Source organism: Gymnoscopelus braueri (genome assembly GCF_963280865.1).
Source record: "Gymnoscopelus braueri genome assembly, chromosome: 10".
Lineage (NCBI taxonomy): Eukaryota > Metazoa > Chordata > Actinopteri > Myctophiformes > Myctophidae > Gymnoscopelus > Gymnoscopelus braueri.
In genome coordinates, this window is record NC_137611.1 from 28,961,146 (window position 1) to 28,974,350 (window position 13,205).

At 39.8% G+C, this 13,205-nt stretch overlaps 2 protein-coding genes across 2 annotated transcripts; both read right to left on the reverse strand.

Moving 5' to 3' along the window:
- Positions 1-14: 14 nt before the first annotated feature.
- Positions 15-6,130, reverse strand: cdc20 (cell division cycle 20 homolog). The gene is made up of 11 exons (XM_080439524.1): positions 6,047-6,130; positions 5,041-5,256; positions 4,278-4,420; positions 4,096-4,192; positions 3,883-4,008; positions 3,399-3,595; positions 3,201-3,295; positions 2,831-3,053; positions 2,243-2,368; positions 1,673-1,790; positions 15-1,061 (listed from the first exon to the last, which is right to left on the reverse strand). Exons 2-11 carry the CDS (start codon positions 5,249-5,251, stop codon positions 880-882), a joined length of 1,518 nt encoding a protein of 505 aa, XP_080295650.1. The 5' UTR covers positions 5,252-5,256; positions 6,047-6,130; the 3' UTR covers positions 15-879.
- A 1,417-nt stretch (positions 6,131-7,547) lies between these two features.
- LOC308093260 (uncharacterized protein) lies at positions 7,548-11,709 on the reverse strand. The gene is made up of 6 exons (XM_080439532.1): positions 11,506-11,709; positions 11,218-11,412; positions 10,471-10,731; positions 9,824-9,922; positions 9,535-9,555; positions 7,548-8,995 (listed from the first exon to the last, which is right to left on the reverse strand). Exons 1-6 carry the CDS (start codon positions 11,564-11,566, stop codon positions 8,910-8,912), a joined length of 723 nt encoding a protein of 240 aa, XP_080295658.1. The 5' UTR covers positions 11,567-11,709; the 3' UTR covers positions 7,548-8,909.
- Positions 11,710-13,205: the final 1,496 nt, after the last annotated feature.

The following is a 13,205-nucleotide window of genomic DNA, read 5'->3' on the forward strand; positions in this document are numbered from 1 at the left end:
CAATTACAGATTGGCATTTAACAGTTGGGACACAAAAACGTAGCTTAAACACAATTGTTTACCATACAGGACTTTCACGCCATTTAAGGACTACCTGGAGACATAGCTTGAGCCATAGCTTGAGCCATTTATTGAATATTGCATGCTGTGCATCACAAACATTATATTAAATGCCCACACTAAACATTTGAGCCATGAATTTCCTAACAAATTAGGCTGATTGGAAACACGTAAAACACTGCAAAAAACCTGACTGGGTAGTTGAACTTCTGATAATTACAGTTTATGCATGAGAAACAGCAACTCTGAATGCAAAATGTATAGGAAAAAAAACAACTTTATTTTAGCGTAATTAAAAACTGTACACAATTGAATAAAATCCTTAAGGGATATTTCACTTTCAAACATGTTTGGGTCATTAACGTCTACTCGGACTTGTGACCACCCCGGACAGTTAGTATTTAGATATTCATTTTAGGACACCTATACAAACCCAGTCTAACTGCACTCTATTTTAACCACAATAGATTAATCCAAAATGTGACTCATACTGCCCTCCTAATATATGATGTTTTTGATTTCTCCTTTCGCAAAAATAAATGAAAAAAAATAAAAACAAGGCCCCCTCACGCATTAAAGGACAATGATAGTCACCAGAAACAAGGACGGGTTTTTGATGAATCGATCATTAAAATAGAGTTTGAATGGGTTTGTATAGGGGGGCATGTTTGATCAAATGAATATCAAATATCTAAATACTGAATCAAGCAACCAACTGTCTGGGCTGGGGTGCTCACAAAAGCCTGAGTAGACGTTAAAATTACCCTAAACATGTTTGAAAGTGAAATATCCCTTTAAACCTCAACTTCATCTTAACTATTATCTGATGGTGTGGTGACTAATGACACCAGATGTAGATTTGGTAACTCTGTCCTTGGCCTTCTTTCTAACCGGGTCCAACTCAAAGCACTTCCAGAGGCGTACGGTCTCATCTCCGGCGACAGAAGCAACAGCGGAGCAGTCTGGGTTAGGAATCAAGTTCAGAACTCTGTCCTCGTGGCCTAAAAACAAGAGAATTACATCTACTGAGAACACAACATTGACAATACCGATTTGGAAATTAGTGCAGTGTAGGTTTCCATTGACCATTTGATACTGCACATATTCCAGAGTCTCAGCAGGGTGAAAACATTGTGGGCCCCATTTTCGCCGGTGCCTTACCAATTATCCCCAAGCTTCTTTGCCATTTACTATTTTTAAAAACATTTTCAAATAGCCAATCTACAAGCTCACAACGTGTCGATGTAGATCGGCTAGTTGAAGTTTTTGAAAAGGTTTTTAAAAATGGCAAAGAAGTTTAGGGATAATGTGTAAGGCACCGGCAAAAATAGGGCCCTGCATGCTCAAAACAGTTCAGGAAAGGGCAAAAACATGCGTCCAATGGATAATTAAACTAGCTCTAATATAACTGACCACTTTATTCTCAAAAACCGATGTACAAGCTCAGCACATCATCGTGATACATTGGAAGAACTTTTATCTCCATATTTCTCATCTACCAGCTCACAAACAGCAACAATGTTACTTTAATTATACAGTAACTGCAATCCATGGGTGTGTGCACAACAATTTCACCCACTAATGTGACAATAAACTGAAGTTCATAACTTACCATTGAGTTCCACCACTTTAGAAAATGATGGGTACTTCCAGATGACGACATTGTTATGAGCATATCCATGGCCAGACACAAGCTCTTTGTAATTTGGTGCAAACACCAGGGAAGATATCTGAAAGGCAGAGTCATCATTTAGCTAGACTATAGAGGAAAGCCACAGCTGTAACAGCCACACAGTGTGCATCATAGTTTAGTTACTATCAATCTCAATATAACTACAATAGTTTCAGACAGAAATGGGGAATTACGAGAGCTGCACGTCTCTTTAGTCATCTAGTCGAAGGTGCTCCGTGTTACAGTTTGTAGTTTTATGCAGACACCAGACAGTTAAGTTTTTTCTGGTCAAGTTCCAACTTATTAATTTGTTTTGAAATCTCCAGTTGGAAAGCCTCCAAGTTGGCTTGCAAAAGGAGTTCAACTGAAGCACTCTACGCTAATTGTGCGTGGTCAGCAGACATGCCTCCATCCCATGTCCTAGATATGCCATCAAATAAAACTATTTAAAATTCAGTTTCAAGAGTGCATTAGACTTGCAGCATTGAAGAAGCAGGAGTGTGCCATTACCTGGGATTGAGTGTCAAGAGAACTGATGCAGGAGCCACTATTGACATTCCAGACGCGGATGCATCTGTCGCTGGTACCACCTCCAGATGCAAGGATGTTTGACTGCCATGGGCACCAGGCTAAAGCCTAAGGGAGAAAATTTACATTACAAAAACCCTGAATTTCCATGATCATGTGCCTGCAAGGGATTCCTTTAACTGATAAGCCGTTTAAAAGACTACAAGGAATCCCTGAGGACCAAGGATGAAGCAAAAATGCATTGGTTCCTCAAAAGAATTAACGCGCTGCATTTTTTTATTAAAACAAACGTCATTAGAGCTCTGTATTCAGATGGTCATATATAGGCTTGTTTGCCAACAGGGGTCTCCCGTCTCTCCAACTCTTTAAAATTCTCAGGTGGGTCACCACTCACCAATCAGGAGAGAGAACCCATTTATCAGTGTTCCAATTTTGTCTGCTCGTTCATCCTGCATTTGTTTTCTAAAGAGCTAGAGAGAAGGGGAGACTCCTGTTCCTGAACAAACTATTACCATGGGAATATAGAGCTACTAAGGTTAAACACCTCTGGTTTTTAAAGTTTTTGCTGACCTTGACAGCTCCAGTATGTTCACTGAAGGAGTGGATTGGTCTTGAGCCGTCCGCCACGCCAGGCCACACATGCACTATATTGTCATTGCCTCCACTAGCTAGGTATCTCCCATCAGGGGACCACTTCAGGCCACACACGTCCTGGGAATGGCCGCTCAGTGTACCGATCTGATGTGTTGCCACCCTTACATCACTGTGGTGAATGTGTCCTGATCTGGAGCCACTACAAGGAAAATTACTGAGTAAATAACCAAGCAATTTTGTGTGCTCACTCAAGAGTTGAATAATTAGCTTTCATTAGCGCCATGTTCAAATAACTGCAAGGAAACCACAACTCAAGATTTAGACATTCAAATGTCAGAAATTGTACCTGGACAATACATGCTCATTCCAACTCAAGCTTCCAACTCTGGCTGAATGGCCAGTCATGGTGCGTAAACGCTTCTCATTTGCTACATCCCACAACTAAGCAAGAAAAGTGCAAAAGGGAACAAAAGGAGAGCAGCAAATTAATGTAATGTGATCCTGAACAAGTTTAAACTATTTGTGTATTGTATGGCATACTCACGTGAACTTTGCAGTCACTTGTGCCAACAGCTAGGAAGTGGCCTTCTTTGGTGAAACACACAGATGAGATGTACTCCTCTGTATTCTCAGTCTTCATCAGTTGAGTGATATCTCCCGCACTGGCATTCCACAGGTAGACACTGTCGTGAAGAGCCACAGCAAGCATGTTTTGACTGCTCCAGTCAAGCAGATTGAGATCTACAAGAATTCAGGAAAAAACACTGCATGAGTATACGAGAGTATAAAACCAATGTGTAAACCTGAGAATTTCAGATACGGAAATGTAAATAATGTCGCCAAAGGGTCTGTACATCTTAATAGTAATGTACCCCTCAATGCCTGCTACGTCTTGGGAGATTTACTTAAATTAGCATAACGTAAAAAAAAGGTCATTTCCCCCCCTCATACACATGATTTCAGGGGCATTTTTGCCCATGTGTGTTTTGACAATGCATGCAATTGAACATGAGGGCTAAATTTCTCACAGAAGTCATTCCTGAGATCGGGAGCATCCAAGATTCTGTCAGGAACAGAAGATATGTATCTTGTCTTTGTGGAGGAGCCTGGAGTCGAACCTTGACTGTAGAGGACTTTTAAGTTGTTCTGATAACCTGTGGAAACGGAGAAAGTATAATCATAACCTGCTTCTTGATTCTATATCCATATAAAAAGGATATGAGTACCTGTAACTACGTTACCTTCTGGAGCGTTAAGTGGCTTTCCTCCAAAGTGCAAGATCTTAGCCTCTTCAATGTTACAGCCATTAAGTGTGACAGACCAAGCTTTCCGGTTTTCCTTCAAAGACCACAAAACCTGATTAACAAACAGTCTTTGAAAATGTATGAGCAGTAAACACAATCATGCCATAAAACAAACTTACTGCCGAAGCTGTAGATTCGTTTGTGTCCATAGGCTCATTTTCCTTTGTAAGTAGGAAGCTCGCCATGTCCATCTGCTTGCCGTTTCTGGTGGGAATGAAGCGGTCACCCCCTACTTTGGATGGTGTACACTTCACATTTTTACCTAGGAACAAGGCATTGTTCAATTCACTTCTATGAAATGTGAGTAAAATCAGTTTTAACTTGTATGTGTGCACAAATGTAACCAAATGGAGCCTGCCTCCATTTGTTACAGTACCCCCTCTCCAGTGGTGGAACGTAACTACGTACATTTACTTAAGTACAATTTTTAGGTACTTTTACTTTACTGAAGTATTTCCAATAGTTTATACTTTTTGGAAAGCTTTAGTTACTTTGTAGATTTGGTTTATTACAAAACACGCATTAACCACTTCAGCCCTATTTAAACTTTGGCCATTTGAAAATAGCCGATCTACAAGGTCACAACGCCTCACGAGCTTGTAGATCTGCCATTTTCAAAAGATTTTGATACATTTAAAACTTGTAAAACTTGTAAAATGGGACAGTTTGTGTAATTGGTACTTTAAGTACATTTTAAGTCCAATACTTTTGTACTTTTACCCAAGTAAATCTTGAATTCCAGACATTTACTTGCAACAGAGTATTTCTACATTGCAGTATTGATACTTTTACTTAAGTAAAACATGCGAGTAAGCTTTCCACCACTGACCAAATTTGTTACAGTAGCCTCTCTCAGAGTTAGTTACACAGTGAGCAAGTTACCTGGAGTTTTGCTTGGTGTTTTGCTAGGCGTCTTTGACATGCTCTGCGACTTATTACCAGATTTCCCTGGTGTAAGACTGCTGTTGCTCAGTGGAGCTGAGCCTGAGGTGGAGCTGGCCTTCCTCTGCCACCTGGGCATGGGTGCGTTGGTGATCGGCATGTCCAGCTTCATGATGTTCTGAATGTCGTTCTCAAATCCAAACTGAGCCATGGCAACTGGACAAAAGATGTAGATCACAAGCCGAGATTAACACAACTTTAATTTCAGTGGTGTAAAGTAACTAAGTACATGTACTCCAGTACTGTACTTAAGTACTTTTGAGGATTTTATACTTTACTAGAGTGTTTCCAATGCATTACTTTAACTCCACTACATCTCACAGGCAACTATTGTACTCCACTACAATTATTTGAAAACTTTAGTTACTTTGTAGATTTGATCATTACAAAACATGCATTAACCACTTCAGCCCTATGCATACTTAGGCCACTTGAAAATAGCAGATCTACAAGCTCACAACGTTGTGAGCTTGTAGATCTGTTATTTTCAAAGCATTTTTACACATTTAGAAACTTGTGAAAGGGAACATTATGCAAAATTAGTACTTTTACTAGTACTTAAGTATATTTTAATGCAAATACTTTTGTACTTTCACTCAAGTCAGTTTTGAAACCGGACTTTTATTTGTAACAGTATTTCTACATCGTGGATTGGTACTTTACTTAAGTAAAAAATGTTGGCGTACTTCTTCAACCACTGTTTAATTTAGCTAACGTTACTTTAACCTGTTGATCGCCGGTACCGGGGATAATGGCGTCGTTATCAAGTCTTGTTATTAGCATTAGACAAAACAAGCCCGTTAGCTACATACATTGCTAACATTACGTTAACGTTAGACGGTACTTTCTTCCAAAACATGAATTTCAATGGGGATATTCCTGTAAAAACTAAATGTTCACTTATCTTTCGGATGATATAATAATACATAATAAACCGTATATTTACCTCCGGACGAAGGGTAGCTCCTGTTAGTGAGAATCAGAATGGATTTTCAAATGTTTCGCCAAGAGAAACAACGCCTGCTTTAAATGTCCCACAGCGCTCTCCTGATTGGTCCGTTCAAACCGTTGCCACGCCAACGTGCTTGAGTATGGATGGATATGATTGGTCGAGAACAGTGTTGCCATATTTTGAGAGAGAAACAAGCCCAAAACAAAAGAAGCAACTAGGCCACATGAGCACTTTAAACCATCGGCTATTTCTACCATAGATATGATTTCTACAAGCTCACAGGTCTGCTATCTTCAAAAACAATAAAATGTTTTTTTTTAAAAACATTCTAACAACACAAATGGCACAAAACATTTTCATGAGAACATTGGTTTGCCTAAATAAGCAAGTACACATTAGAAACAAGACCCAAAAACCTCAACCTGCAACTACCACTTTTTATAAGCAACTTTTCAGAAAAAGAAGCCCAAAGTCGCTTATAACAAGCAGACATGGCAACACTGGTCGACAAACGCAAAACAAAATTCCTGAACAAACGACACCAGACAAAATCGTGCCTCCCATCCCCGAAAGGTGGCAGACTCAATGTGTACCGCCGCCTATAGGCCATATAATGCAGTCTGACAGGAACACAGGAACACCTCTTGGAAATAACATCCTGACAATTAAATAAATCTTTAACTAGTCCCTCAGGGCTCTCTACGAGTGTATTTTATGTTTTCTGTTATTGTGGGGAAAGCTTTCGCTGAAAATAACTGCTGCAACTCGCTGTGAGCTTGTCGATCTGCTATTTTCTGTGAAAGCCTTTCCCACAAGAAGGATGCTGGGGTTTAAGTGGTTTATCTCCAGCTTGCACTTGTGTTTCTATTTGAAATACCCCCGTACCCCCACCCCACAACTGTTTACGTTACATATTTATATTTTTATTGCTACTAGTGTTGATGATGTCTTGCATATTATTGTATGTCTTTAATACCTCGATGAATTGAATACACAGGACCACAATGGAAACAAGCCCTTAGGGGCTTTTCGTGTAATCCTTTTAGCACCATTGTGTAATCGTACCACTATACTATTTGCAAACTGTTAATAAAGTATTCAATCAATTTAAAACCATTATAGGCTGATATGAGCATTGTTATATGAACATTTTTGGAAGTGTATTAAAGTATTGGATGTTTTGTGTATATGTCTGTTTGTTTTTGAAAAGAAAAGGAAGCAATCCATGTATATGAACAGAAATGTATAATCCTACCCTGTGCTTCACAATAAAAAAGATTTGAAACAAAAGTATTGGATGAATGATGTGCCAGCAATGGTCCAGTTTCTGATCCATCGAGTAAAACTTGAGAAGGAATCCAAAACAACCCTCCGTCTGCTGTGGGAGAGAGTTTTAGTATGGATGTACCCCCATCAACCTTGGATCTTGACAACAGGTGAACAAGATAATTTTTACCAGATAAACTTAGAGGCCTGTCAATAAAAACACAAAAGATTTCATAAAATAATCTCTTTATTAATATAATTTTCAGTAACACAAATACATATTCAACAGGAAACAAAATGCATATCCAACAAAAAAAAGTTAATATCCTAACCCAGGGGTCTTCAATGTTTTTCAGGCCAAGGACCCCTTAGCTGAGAGAGCGATGAAGCAGGAACCCCACTACATATTGTATAAAATGTCATAGATTGAGATCCTTCATACATCTGTTTGACAGCACTGTCATCAGTATGCTGGATTCATGTCAATGTGCATCTTCAGACATTTAACCACTTAAACCGTCAATACTTGGTCAACTTTACCTTTCACTCTGTCTTCTCTTTCCCTATAGTAACTCTGAGGACCCCCTAGGGGTCCCGGACCCCCTGTTGAAGACCCCTATCCTAACCAAATGTAAATGGGAATATTGCACTATTGACCAGTAGAAATTCAGACCAAACTGTCACTCCAGTGTTCTATAGATTCTAAAAACAAAACACAAATTTAAAAGCTAAAAAACATAAAAGCTCATGTGTGTAAGGCAATCTGTGTGAATTAAAAATGTGGATCGAACGTTATTATTTCATAGTTTCTGCAGTTTTTTTGGACAAACCATTATGGAAATTATGAATATAGGATAATTCTGTAAAAAGAAAAATGGGAACAAATCTTGTAGATCAAGAATATTCACACCTGAAGGGACTGAACTTGTATAAATATATATATATATCTCCAGCTCGGTGCGCGAAGCGTTACATTGGTGTCAGAAGCGGTTGAGGACCGGTGGAGCGTGGCCTTGCGTGAGGGACATGAGGGACTCGAGAGTGAAGCGTGAAGCGCGAGGGCGCGTGTAGCGACCCCGCAAAAGACCCGGCCGTAACTTGCTCCTCCAAGGGAGATAGCTCTCTTGGCGTTGCTTGATACCTGCCGGCGTTCATCTTTAGCTCGGGTGGTGAAATGTTACAATATATATACACACATACATACATACATACATACATACATACATACATACATACATACATACATACATACATACATACATACATACATACATACATACATACATACATACATACATACATACATACATACATACATACATACATACATACATACATACATACATACACACACACACACACATTATATAAATATACTGTATATTCAAATGCACCAATGTAAAGCAAGGAGTAGACACATACTGTACAACATTCTAAAGTGCGAGAAACAAACTTGTGAAGAGGACCAAAAAGTACAATACGCTAGACGTTGCAGAAGATTGTTGAGGTTATACTCACTGACCTATTGTCAATATGGAAAAGGAAATGGATACAATAAATGAGGATGACATGCAAGAGCCGGGTCTTTGAATTACAAGGCCTGGTAACCATGGCCCTTTCCTTCTTGATACAGTTCTGTGATGTCCTGAGGATAGTGTATAACTGAGCCAATGACACCTGTGAGGAAAGCACACACACACACACACACACACACACACACACACACACGCACACGCACACGCACACGCACACGCACACAGTAAACTTCCTTTGGCCTGCCCACAGATCTGCAAGTATGGATTATTTTACTACGGGCACGTCTGTTACATTTTCTGTCATTCCTGTCACTGGGTGAAATGGCACTCATAATAAAATGTGATTGAGGACAGAGTCATTCAGGAATTGCACACCCATGTGACTAACATAACCCCCCCCCCCTCACACACACACACACGCACACACACACACACACACACACACACACACACACACACACACACACACACACACACACACACACACACACACACACACACACACACACACACACACACACACACACACACACACACACACACACACACACACACAGTCACAGTCACACTCACACCCTGTAGTTAAATTACTGTGAGGTGGATATTTAATTTTCTATCAATCTTCACCCATGCCTGTTAACTGAAACGGCTAACAAAATGAGAATATGTGTTTGTGCTTACCTCCAGGGTGTCTCACTCCTCCTGGAAGCAGAAAAAAAGATCCCATGACCATACAGAACATTTTCTCGTGAGAATGAGACTTGACTTCATGTGACCTCAAATACCACAACATGTTTATAATGAAGCTTGTGTAATTATAGAGGAGAAAACTGGGTCAATAATATCATAAGCAAATAGTCCTAAAGCGAAATTTTGTATGTGTGTTGACAACTGTCTTGGGCAGGGCTATAAATATTCAGTTTTATAGTTGCAGATGAGACAAATGCAAAGGTAAATCACATTCACTCACCTTGCTTTTTAGAGATGAGTAGGCTGACCATTATTAGCCCAATAAAAGCCAGCAGTGCCAAGATTGGTACCAAAATAGCAGGCATAGCCATCTGTGGAACTAGGACAATATTCCCAATTAATAAACATATTGTATAGAACTTTGCATACTACTAGTTTTGCAGGTCACAGTTCAGAATGTGTTGTATAACAAGTTTGTCAAATGGGCAATACATTTTCACTGTTTAGCATATACACACAACACCGATTGTCATGGAAGATAAAACTTTAAAATAATTTGCACAATAATTTTGAAAACTGAAACCATGGACACTGTAGCGAATATCAGGGTATTTTACCCTGATCAATATATTGTTTAGACCTGTGACGAAATTAAGATAGGAAAATGTGAAAATGTGAATCAAACATCCCAGGGCCCGCCAATTGTTTGTATTCATGAACTTATTTTATGGCCAACTCCAACAAGGTTGGAGAAACTTGTTTAAACTACTATTGTGTGCCCATGCTTATTCATTCTGAGACAGAGTTGTATTAATGCATGGGTGAATGATGGATGGGTGAATCCAAAATTGCTTCCATGACTCTTTATAGGGAATATGGTGTGCAGAGTTAGATGGTGAAATGTCAAAGAATATTAGGCTATACTACCAGCTTTGTCTTCAGAAAGCCTCAACACTTCCATAAGCTTAGAGCATCCCTCCTGAAGCTGAATCCTCTCCTTTCTGGTGCGCTCTGGTTCCTGGTCCCATCGTGTTTTGAGTGGTACTGCCTGGGGTCTCTGGGCTGTCCATGTGTCTGCGGTTCGGTCCAGAATCAAGTATACCGCCCCGTCGTAGAAAAGACTGTCGGTCAAATGCACCTGTGACCCGTCCAGTTTGCATTCACGCAAACGGACAAAAGTGTGGTTGTCTGTGGAATAAGAGAAGTCTAAATCAAACTGCATATTATCCTAGGCGGTAACAGGATAGGTAGGCAATAGGGACATCTGGGCACCTCAATATAAAATTGGCTATTTTGTCCAAAATGTTAAAAAATAAAATATTTGAACATTGTCTATAAAAGTATACATGATTATAACATGCTTACATTCGACAATTAAGGTCTAATATTTCTACAATTGCTGCAAATTGCTACAAAACCTGTACATCCAGTCATTTTGGGGCATAAACAAGAAGTTGAAGGATATAATGAAGTTTGATAATGATGTAACGTGCATGTTCACATCATGTATACTTTTCATTACTTAAGACCATTTTTCAAATATTTAATTTTTTAACATTTTGGACAAAATAGCCAATTTTACATCGAGGTGCCCAGATGCCCATGCACAGTCTATCCTAATATCCTTCTAAGCTATGCTATCGACTGACTGCAGCCACAAAAGGACATGCTTACCTGATGTTGCAGTCTGATTTACTTCATCGATCACTTCAGCCTCCAGGGATCTGAGGGGAGAACCTGTCAACAACGTCTTTATGATCTCAGAGACTTCCGTGCTTCTGCTCGGTAGAGACGCTCCGTTGACAAGGACCTGATCCACGGTCTCCGCCCTGCCGACCACTCCCGTGTGTTGGATCTGAATTACCGTGTCTATAAAAAAGTACAAATCAAACTTTAACATCGCGTCGTAATTAATTATTAGGGCTTTAGCCTACAACAATAATACTTGCAAGTTATACTTACCAATTGGAAAACCCCACGATAAGTGGCACAACAAAATGATGGTAATAAATGATGAATACATTTGAAGCACTTTAGTTGCAATATACGAGACAAGTTCAAAATGCACCGATCAGAACCTAATACGATTACTTTAATCCGTTTAAGTTAATCTCCAGAGAAGGCAAGAAAATACTACGCAGCCTGCAATTTCTCAATGTTTTCTTTAAATGCACATATATGCCAGGACTTGGCTTTTGATTGGTTAGTGAGTGTTGTTGGGAGGTGCCAGTGTGTCCTGTCAGTTATTATTTTCAGTAGTAGGCCTAGCCATTGGTTGGTTGGAGACTCTGGGGACTGTCGTGTTCAAGTATACTCGCTGGGGTGTTTTAAATCAGTCTTATGAAGGTGGCATAGATAGAAGGTGCTAATAGTTTTCGTTTTGGATGGGGTTTCAGTGAGGGCCCTTTAGTGCACAACATTGGAAGGTAAAAAAAAAAAGATCTGCCATATTTGCTATTTTTTGAAAGAAAAGAAAAGAAAATGTTGCCCCTCAAATAAATTATTTTATCTTAATATGTTCTTTTTAAATAATAGACCGAATCCATTCGTTTGATTAACTGTTTTACATATAGCCTACTTCTCCTAAACCCTTATCACCTTGTTCTGCTGGACTTCACCTATGACGTCTAGACGTTAGTACTATGATGTCATTTATCTCCATATTTGTGCAAGGGTTCACCCTGAGCAAAGATGTGTTGGTGAGCACACCGGCACATCCCAAGCAACTGTGCTGTCACCTTTCCTGTTCATGCTCTACACCATGATAACAAGGAGGAGTACAGAGCCTTAGTGGACTGCTTTGTAGAGTGTTGCGACATGCAGCAACCACCTCCAGCTCAACATTTGAAAGACCATGAAATTGTTAGTGGATTACTACTATACTACTACTACTACTACTACTACTACTACTACTACTACTACTACTACTACTACTACTACTACTACTACTACTACTACTACAAGCAGTAGTAGTGCAACAGTCTGCTGCAGATGTTCTACCATTCTATAGTACTGGTAGCCATGGTCCTCTTCTGCTAGCAAGCACACTGAACACACACACACACACACACACACACACACACACACACACACACACACACACACACACACACACACACACACACACACTGAATAAGCATACGCTCACATACACTGACATGCACTCCATGGAAGGCACACCCACACTTTTCCCACAAGGAAATGTTCTTGTACCTATGGGTGCTTGGACTGACATGCACAAGAACGCCTTTGGGTGCGTGGACTTGAGTGCAAATACACACACACACACACACACACACACACACACACACACACACACACACACACACACACTCGTGCGCACTCGCGCGCGCACACACACACACACACACACACACACACACACACACACACACACACACACACACACACACACACACACACACACACACACACACACACACACATCACTACATCATTTGCACATACAGTACATAAGAAGGGGATGGCTTATTTCCGCAATGGAAATAAGCCACTGGCTTTTTTGCGTTTTATCCTTTCAATAATGTTGTGGCAACAATATATTATCAATATTATCAATTGACATAATTATCAATAAAGTCATTATCAGTTAAATCAAAGCACACAACCACTGACAAGCACACAGACTCTGGAAGAGTCTG

Excerpts from the sequence above, each read along its gene's own strand:
- cdc20 (XM_080439524.1), bottom strand. The coding sequence starts at position 5,251 with ATGGCTCAGTTTGGATTTGAGAACGACATTCAGAACATCATGAAGCTG. Across the intron at positions 3,054-3,200 it reads AATGAGCATGTATTGTCCAG|TGGCTCCAGATCAGGACACA; the intron begins GTACAATTTCTG and ends TTTTCCTTGTAG. Across the intron at positions 1,791-2,242 it reads CTCTTGACACTCAATCCCAG|ATATCTTCCCTGGTGTTTGC; the intron begins GTAATGGCACAC and ends TCTGCCTTTCAG.
- LOC308093260 (XM_080439532.1), bottom strand. The coding sequence starts at position 11,566 with ATGTATTCATCATTTATTACCATCATTTTGTTGTGCCACTTATCGTGG. Across the intron at positions 9,556-9,823 it reads ACTCATCTCTAAAAAGCAAG|GAGGAGTGAGACACCCTGGA; the intron begins GTGAGTGAATGT and ends TTCTGCTTCCAG. Across the intron at positions 8,996-9,534 it reads AGGAGTGAGACACCCTGGAG|GTGTCATTGGCTCAGTTATA; the intron begins GTAAGCACAAAC and ends CTTTCCTCACAG.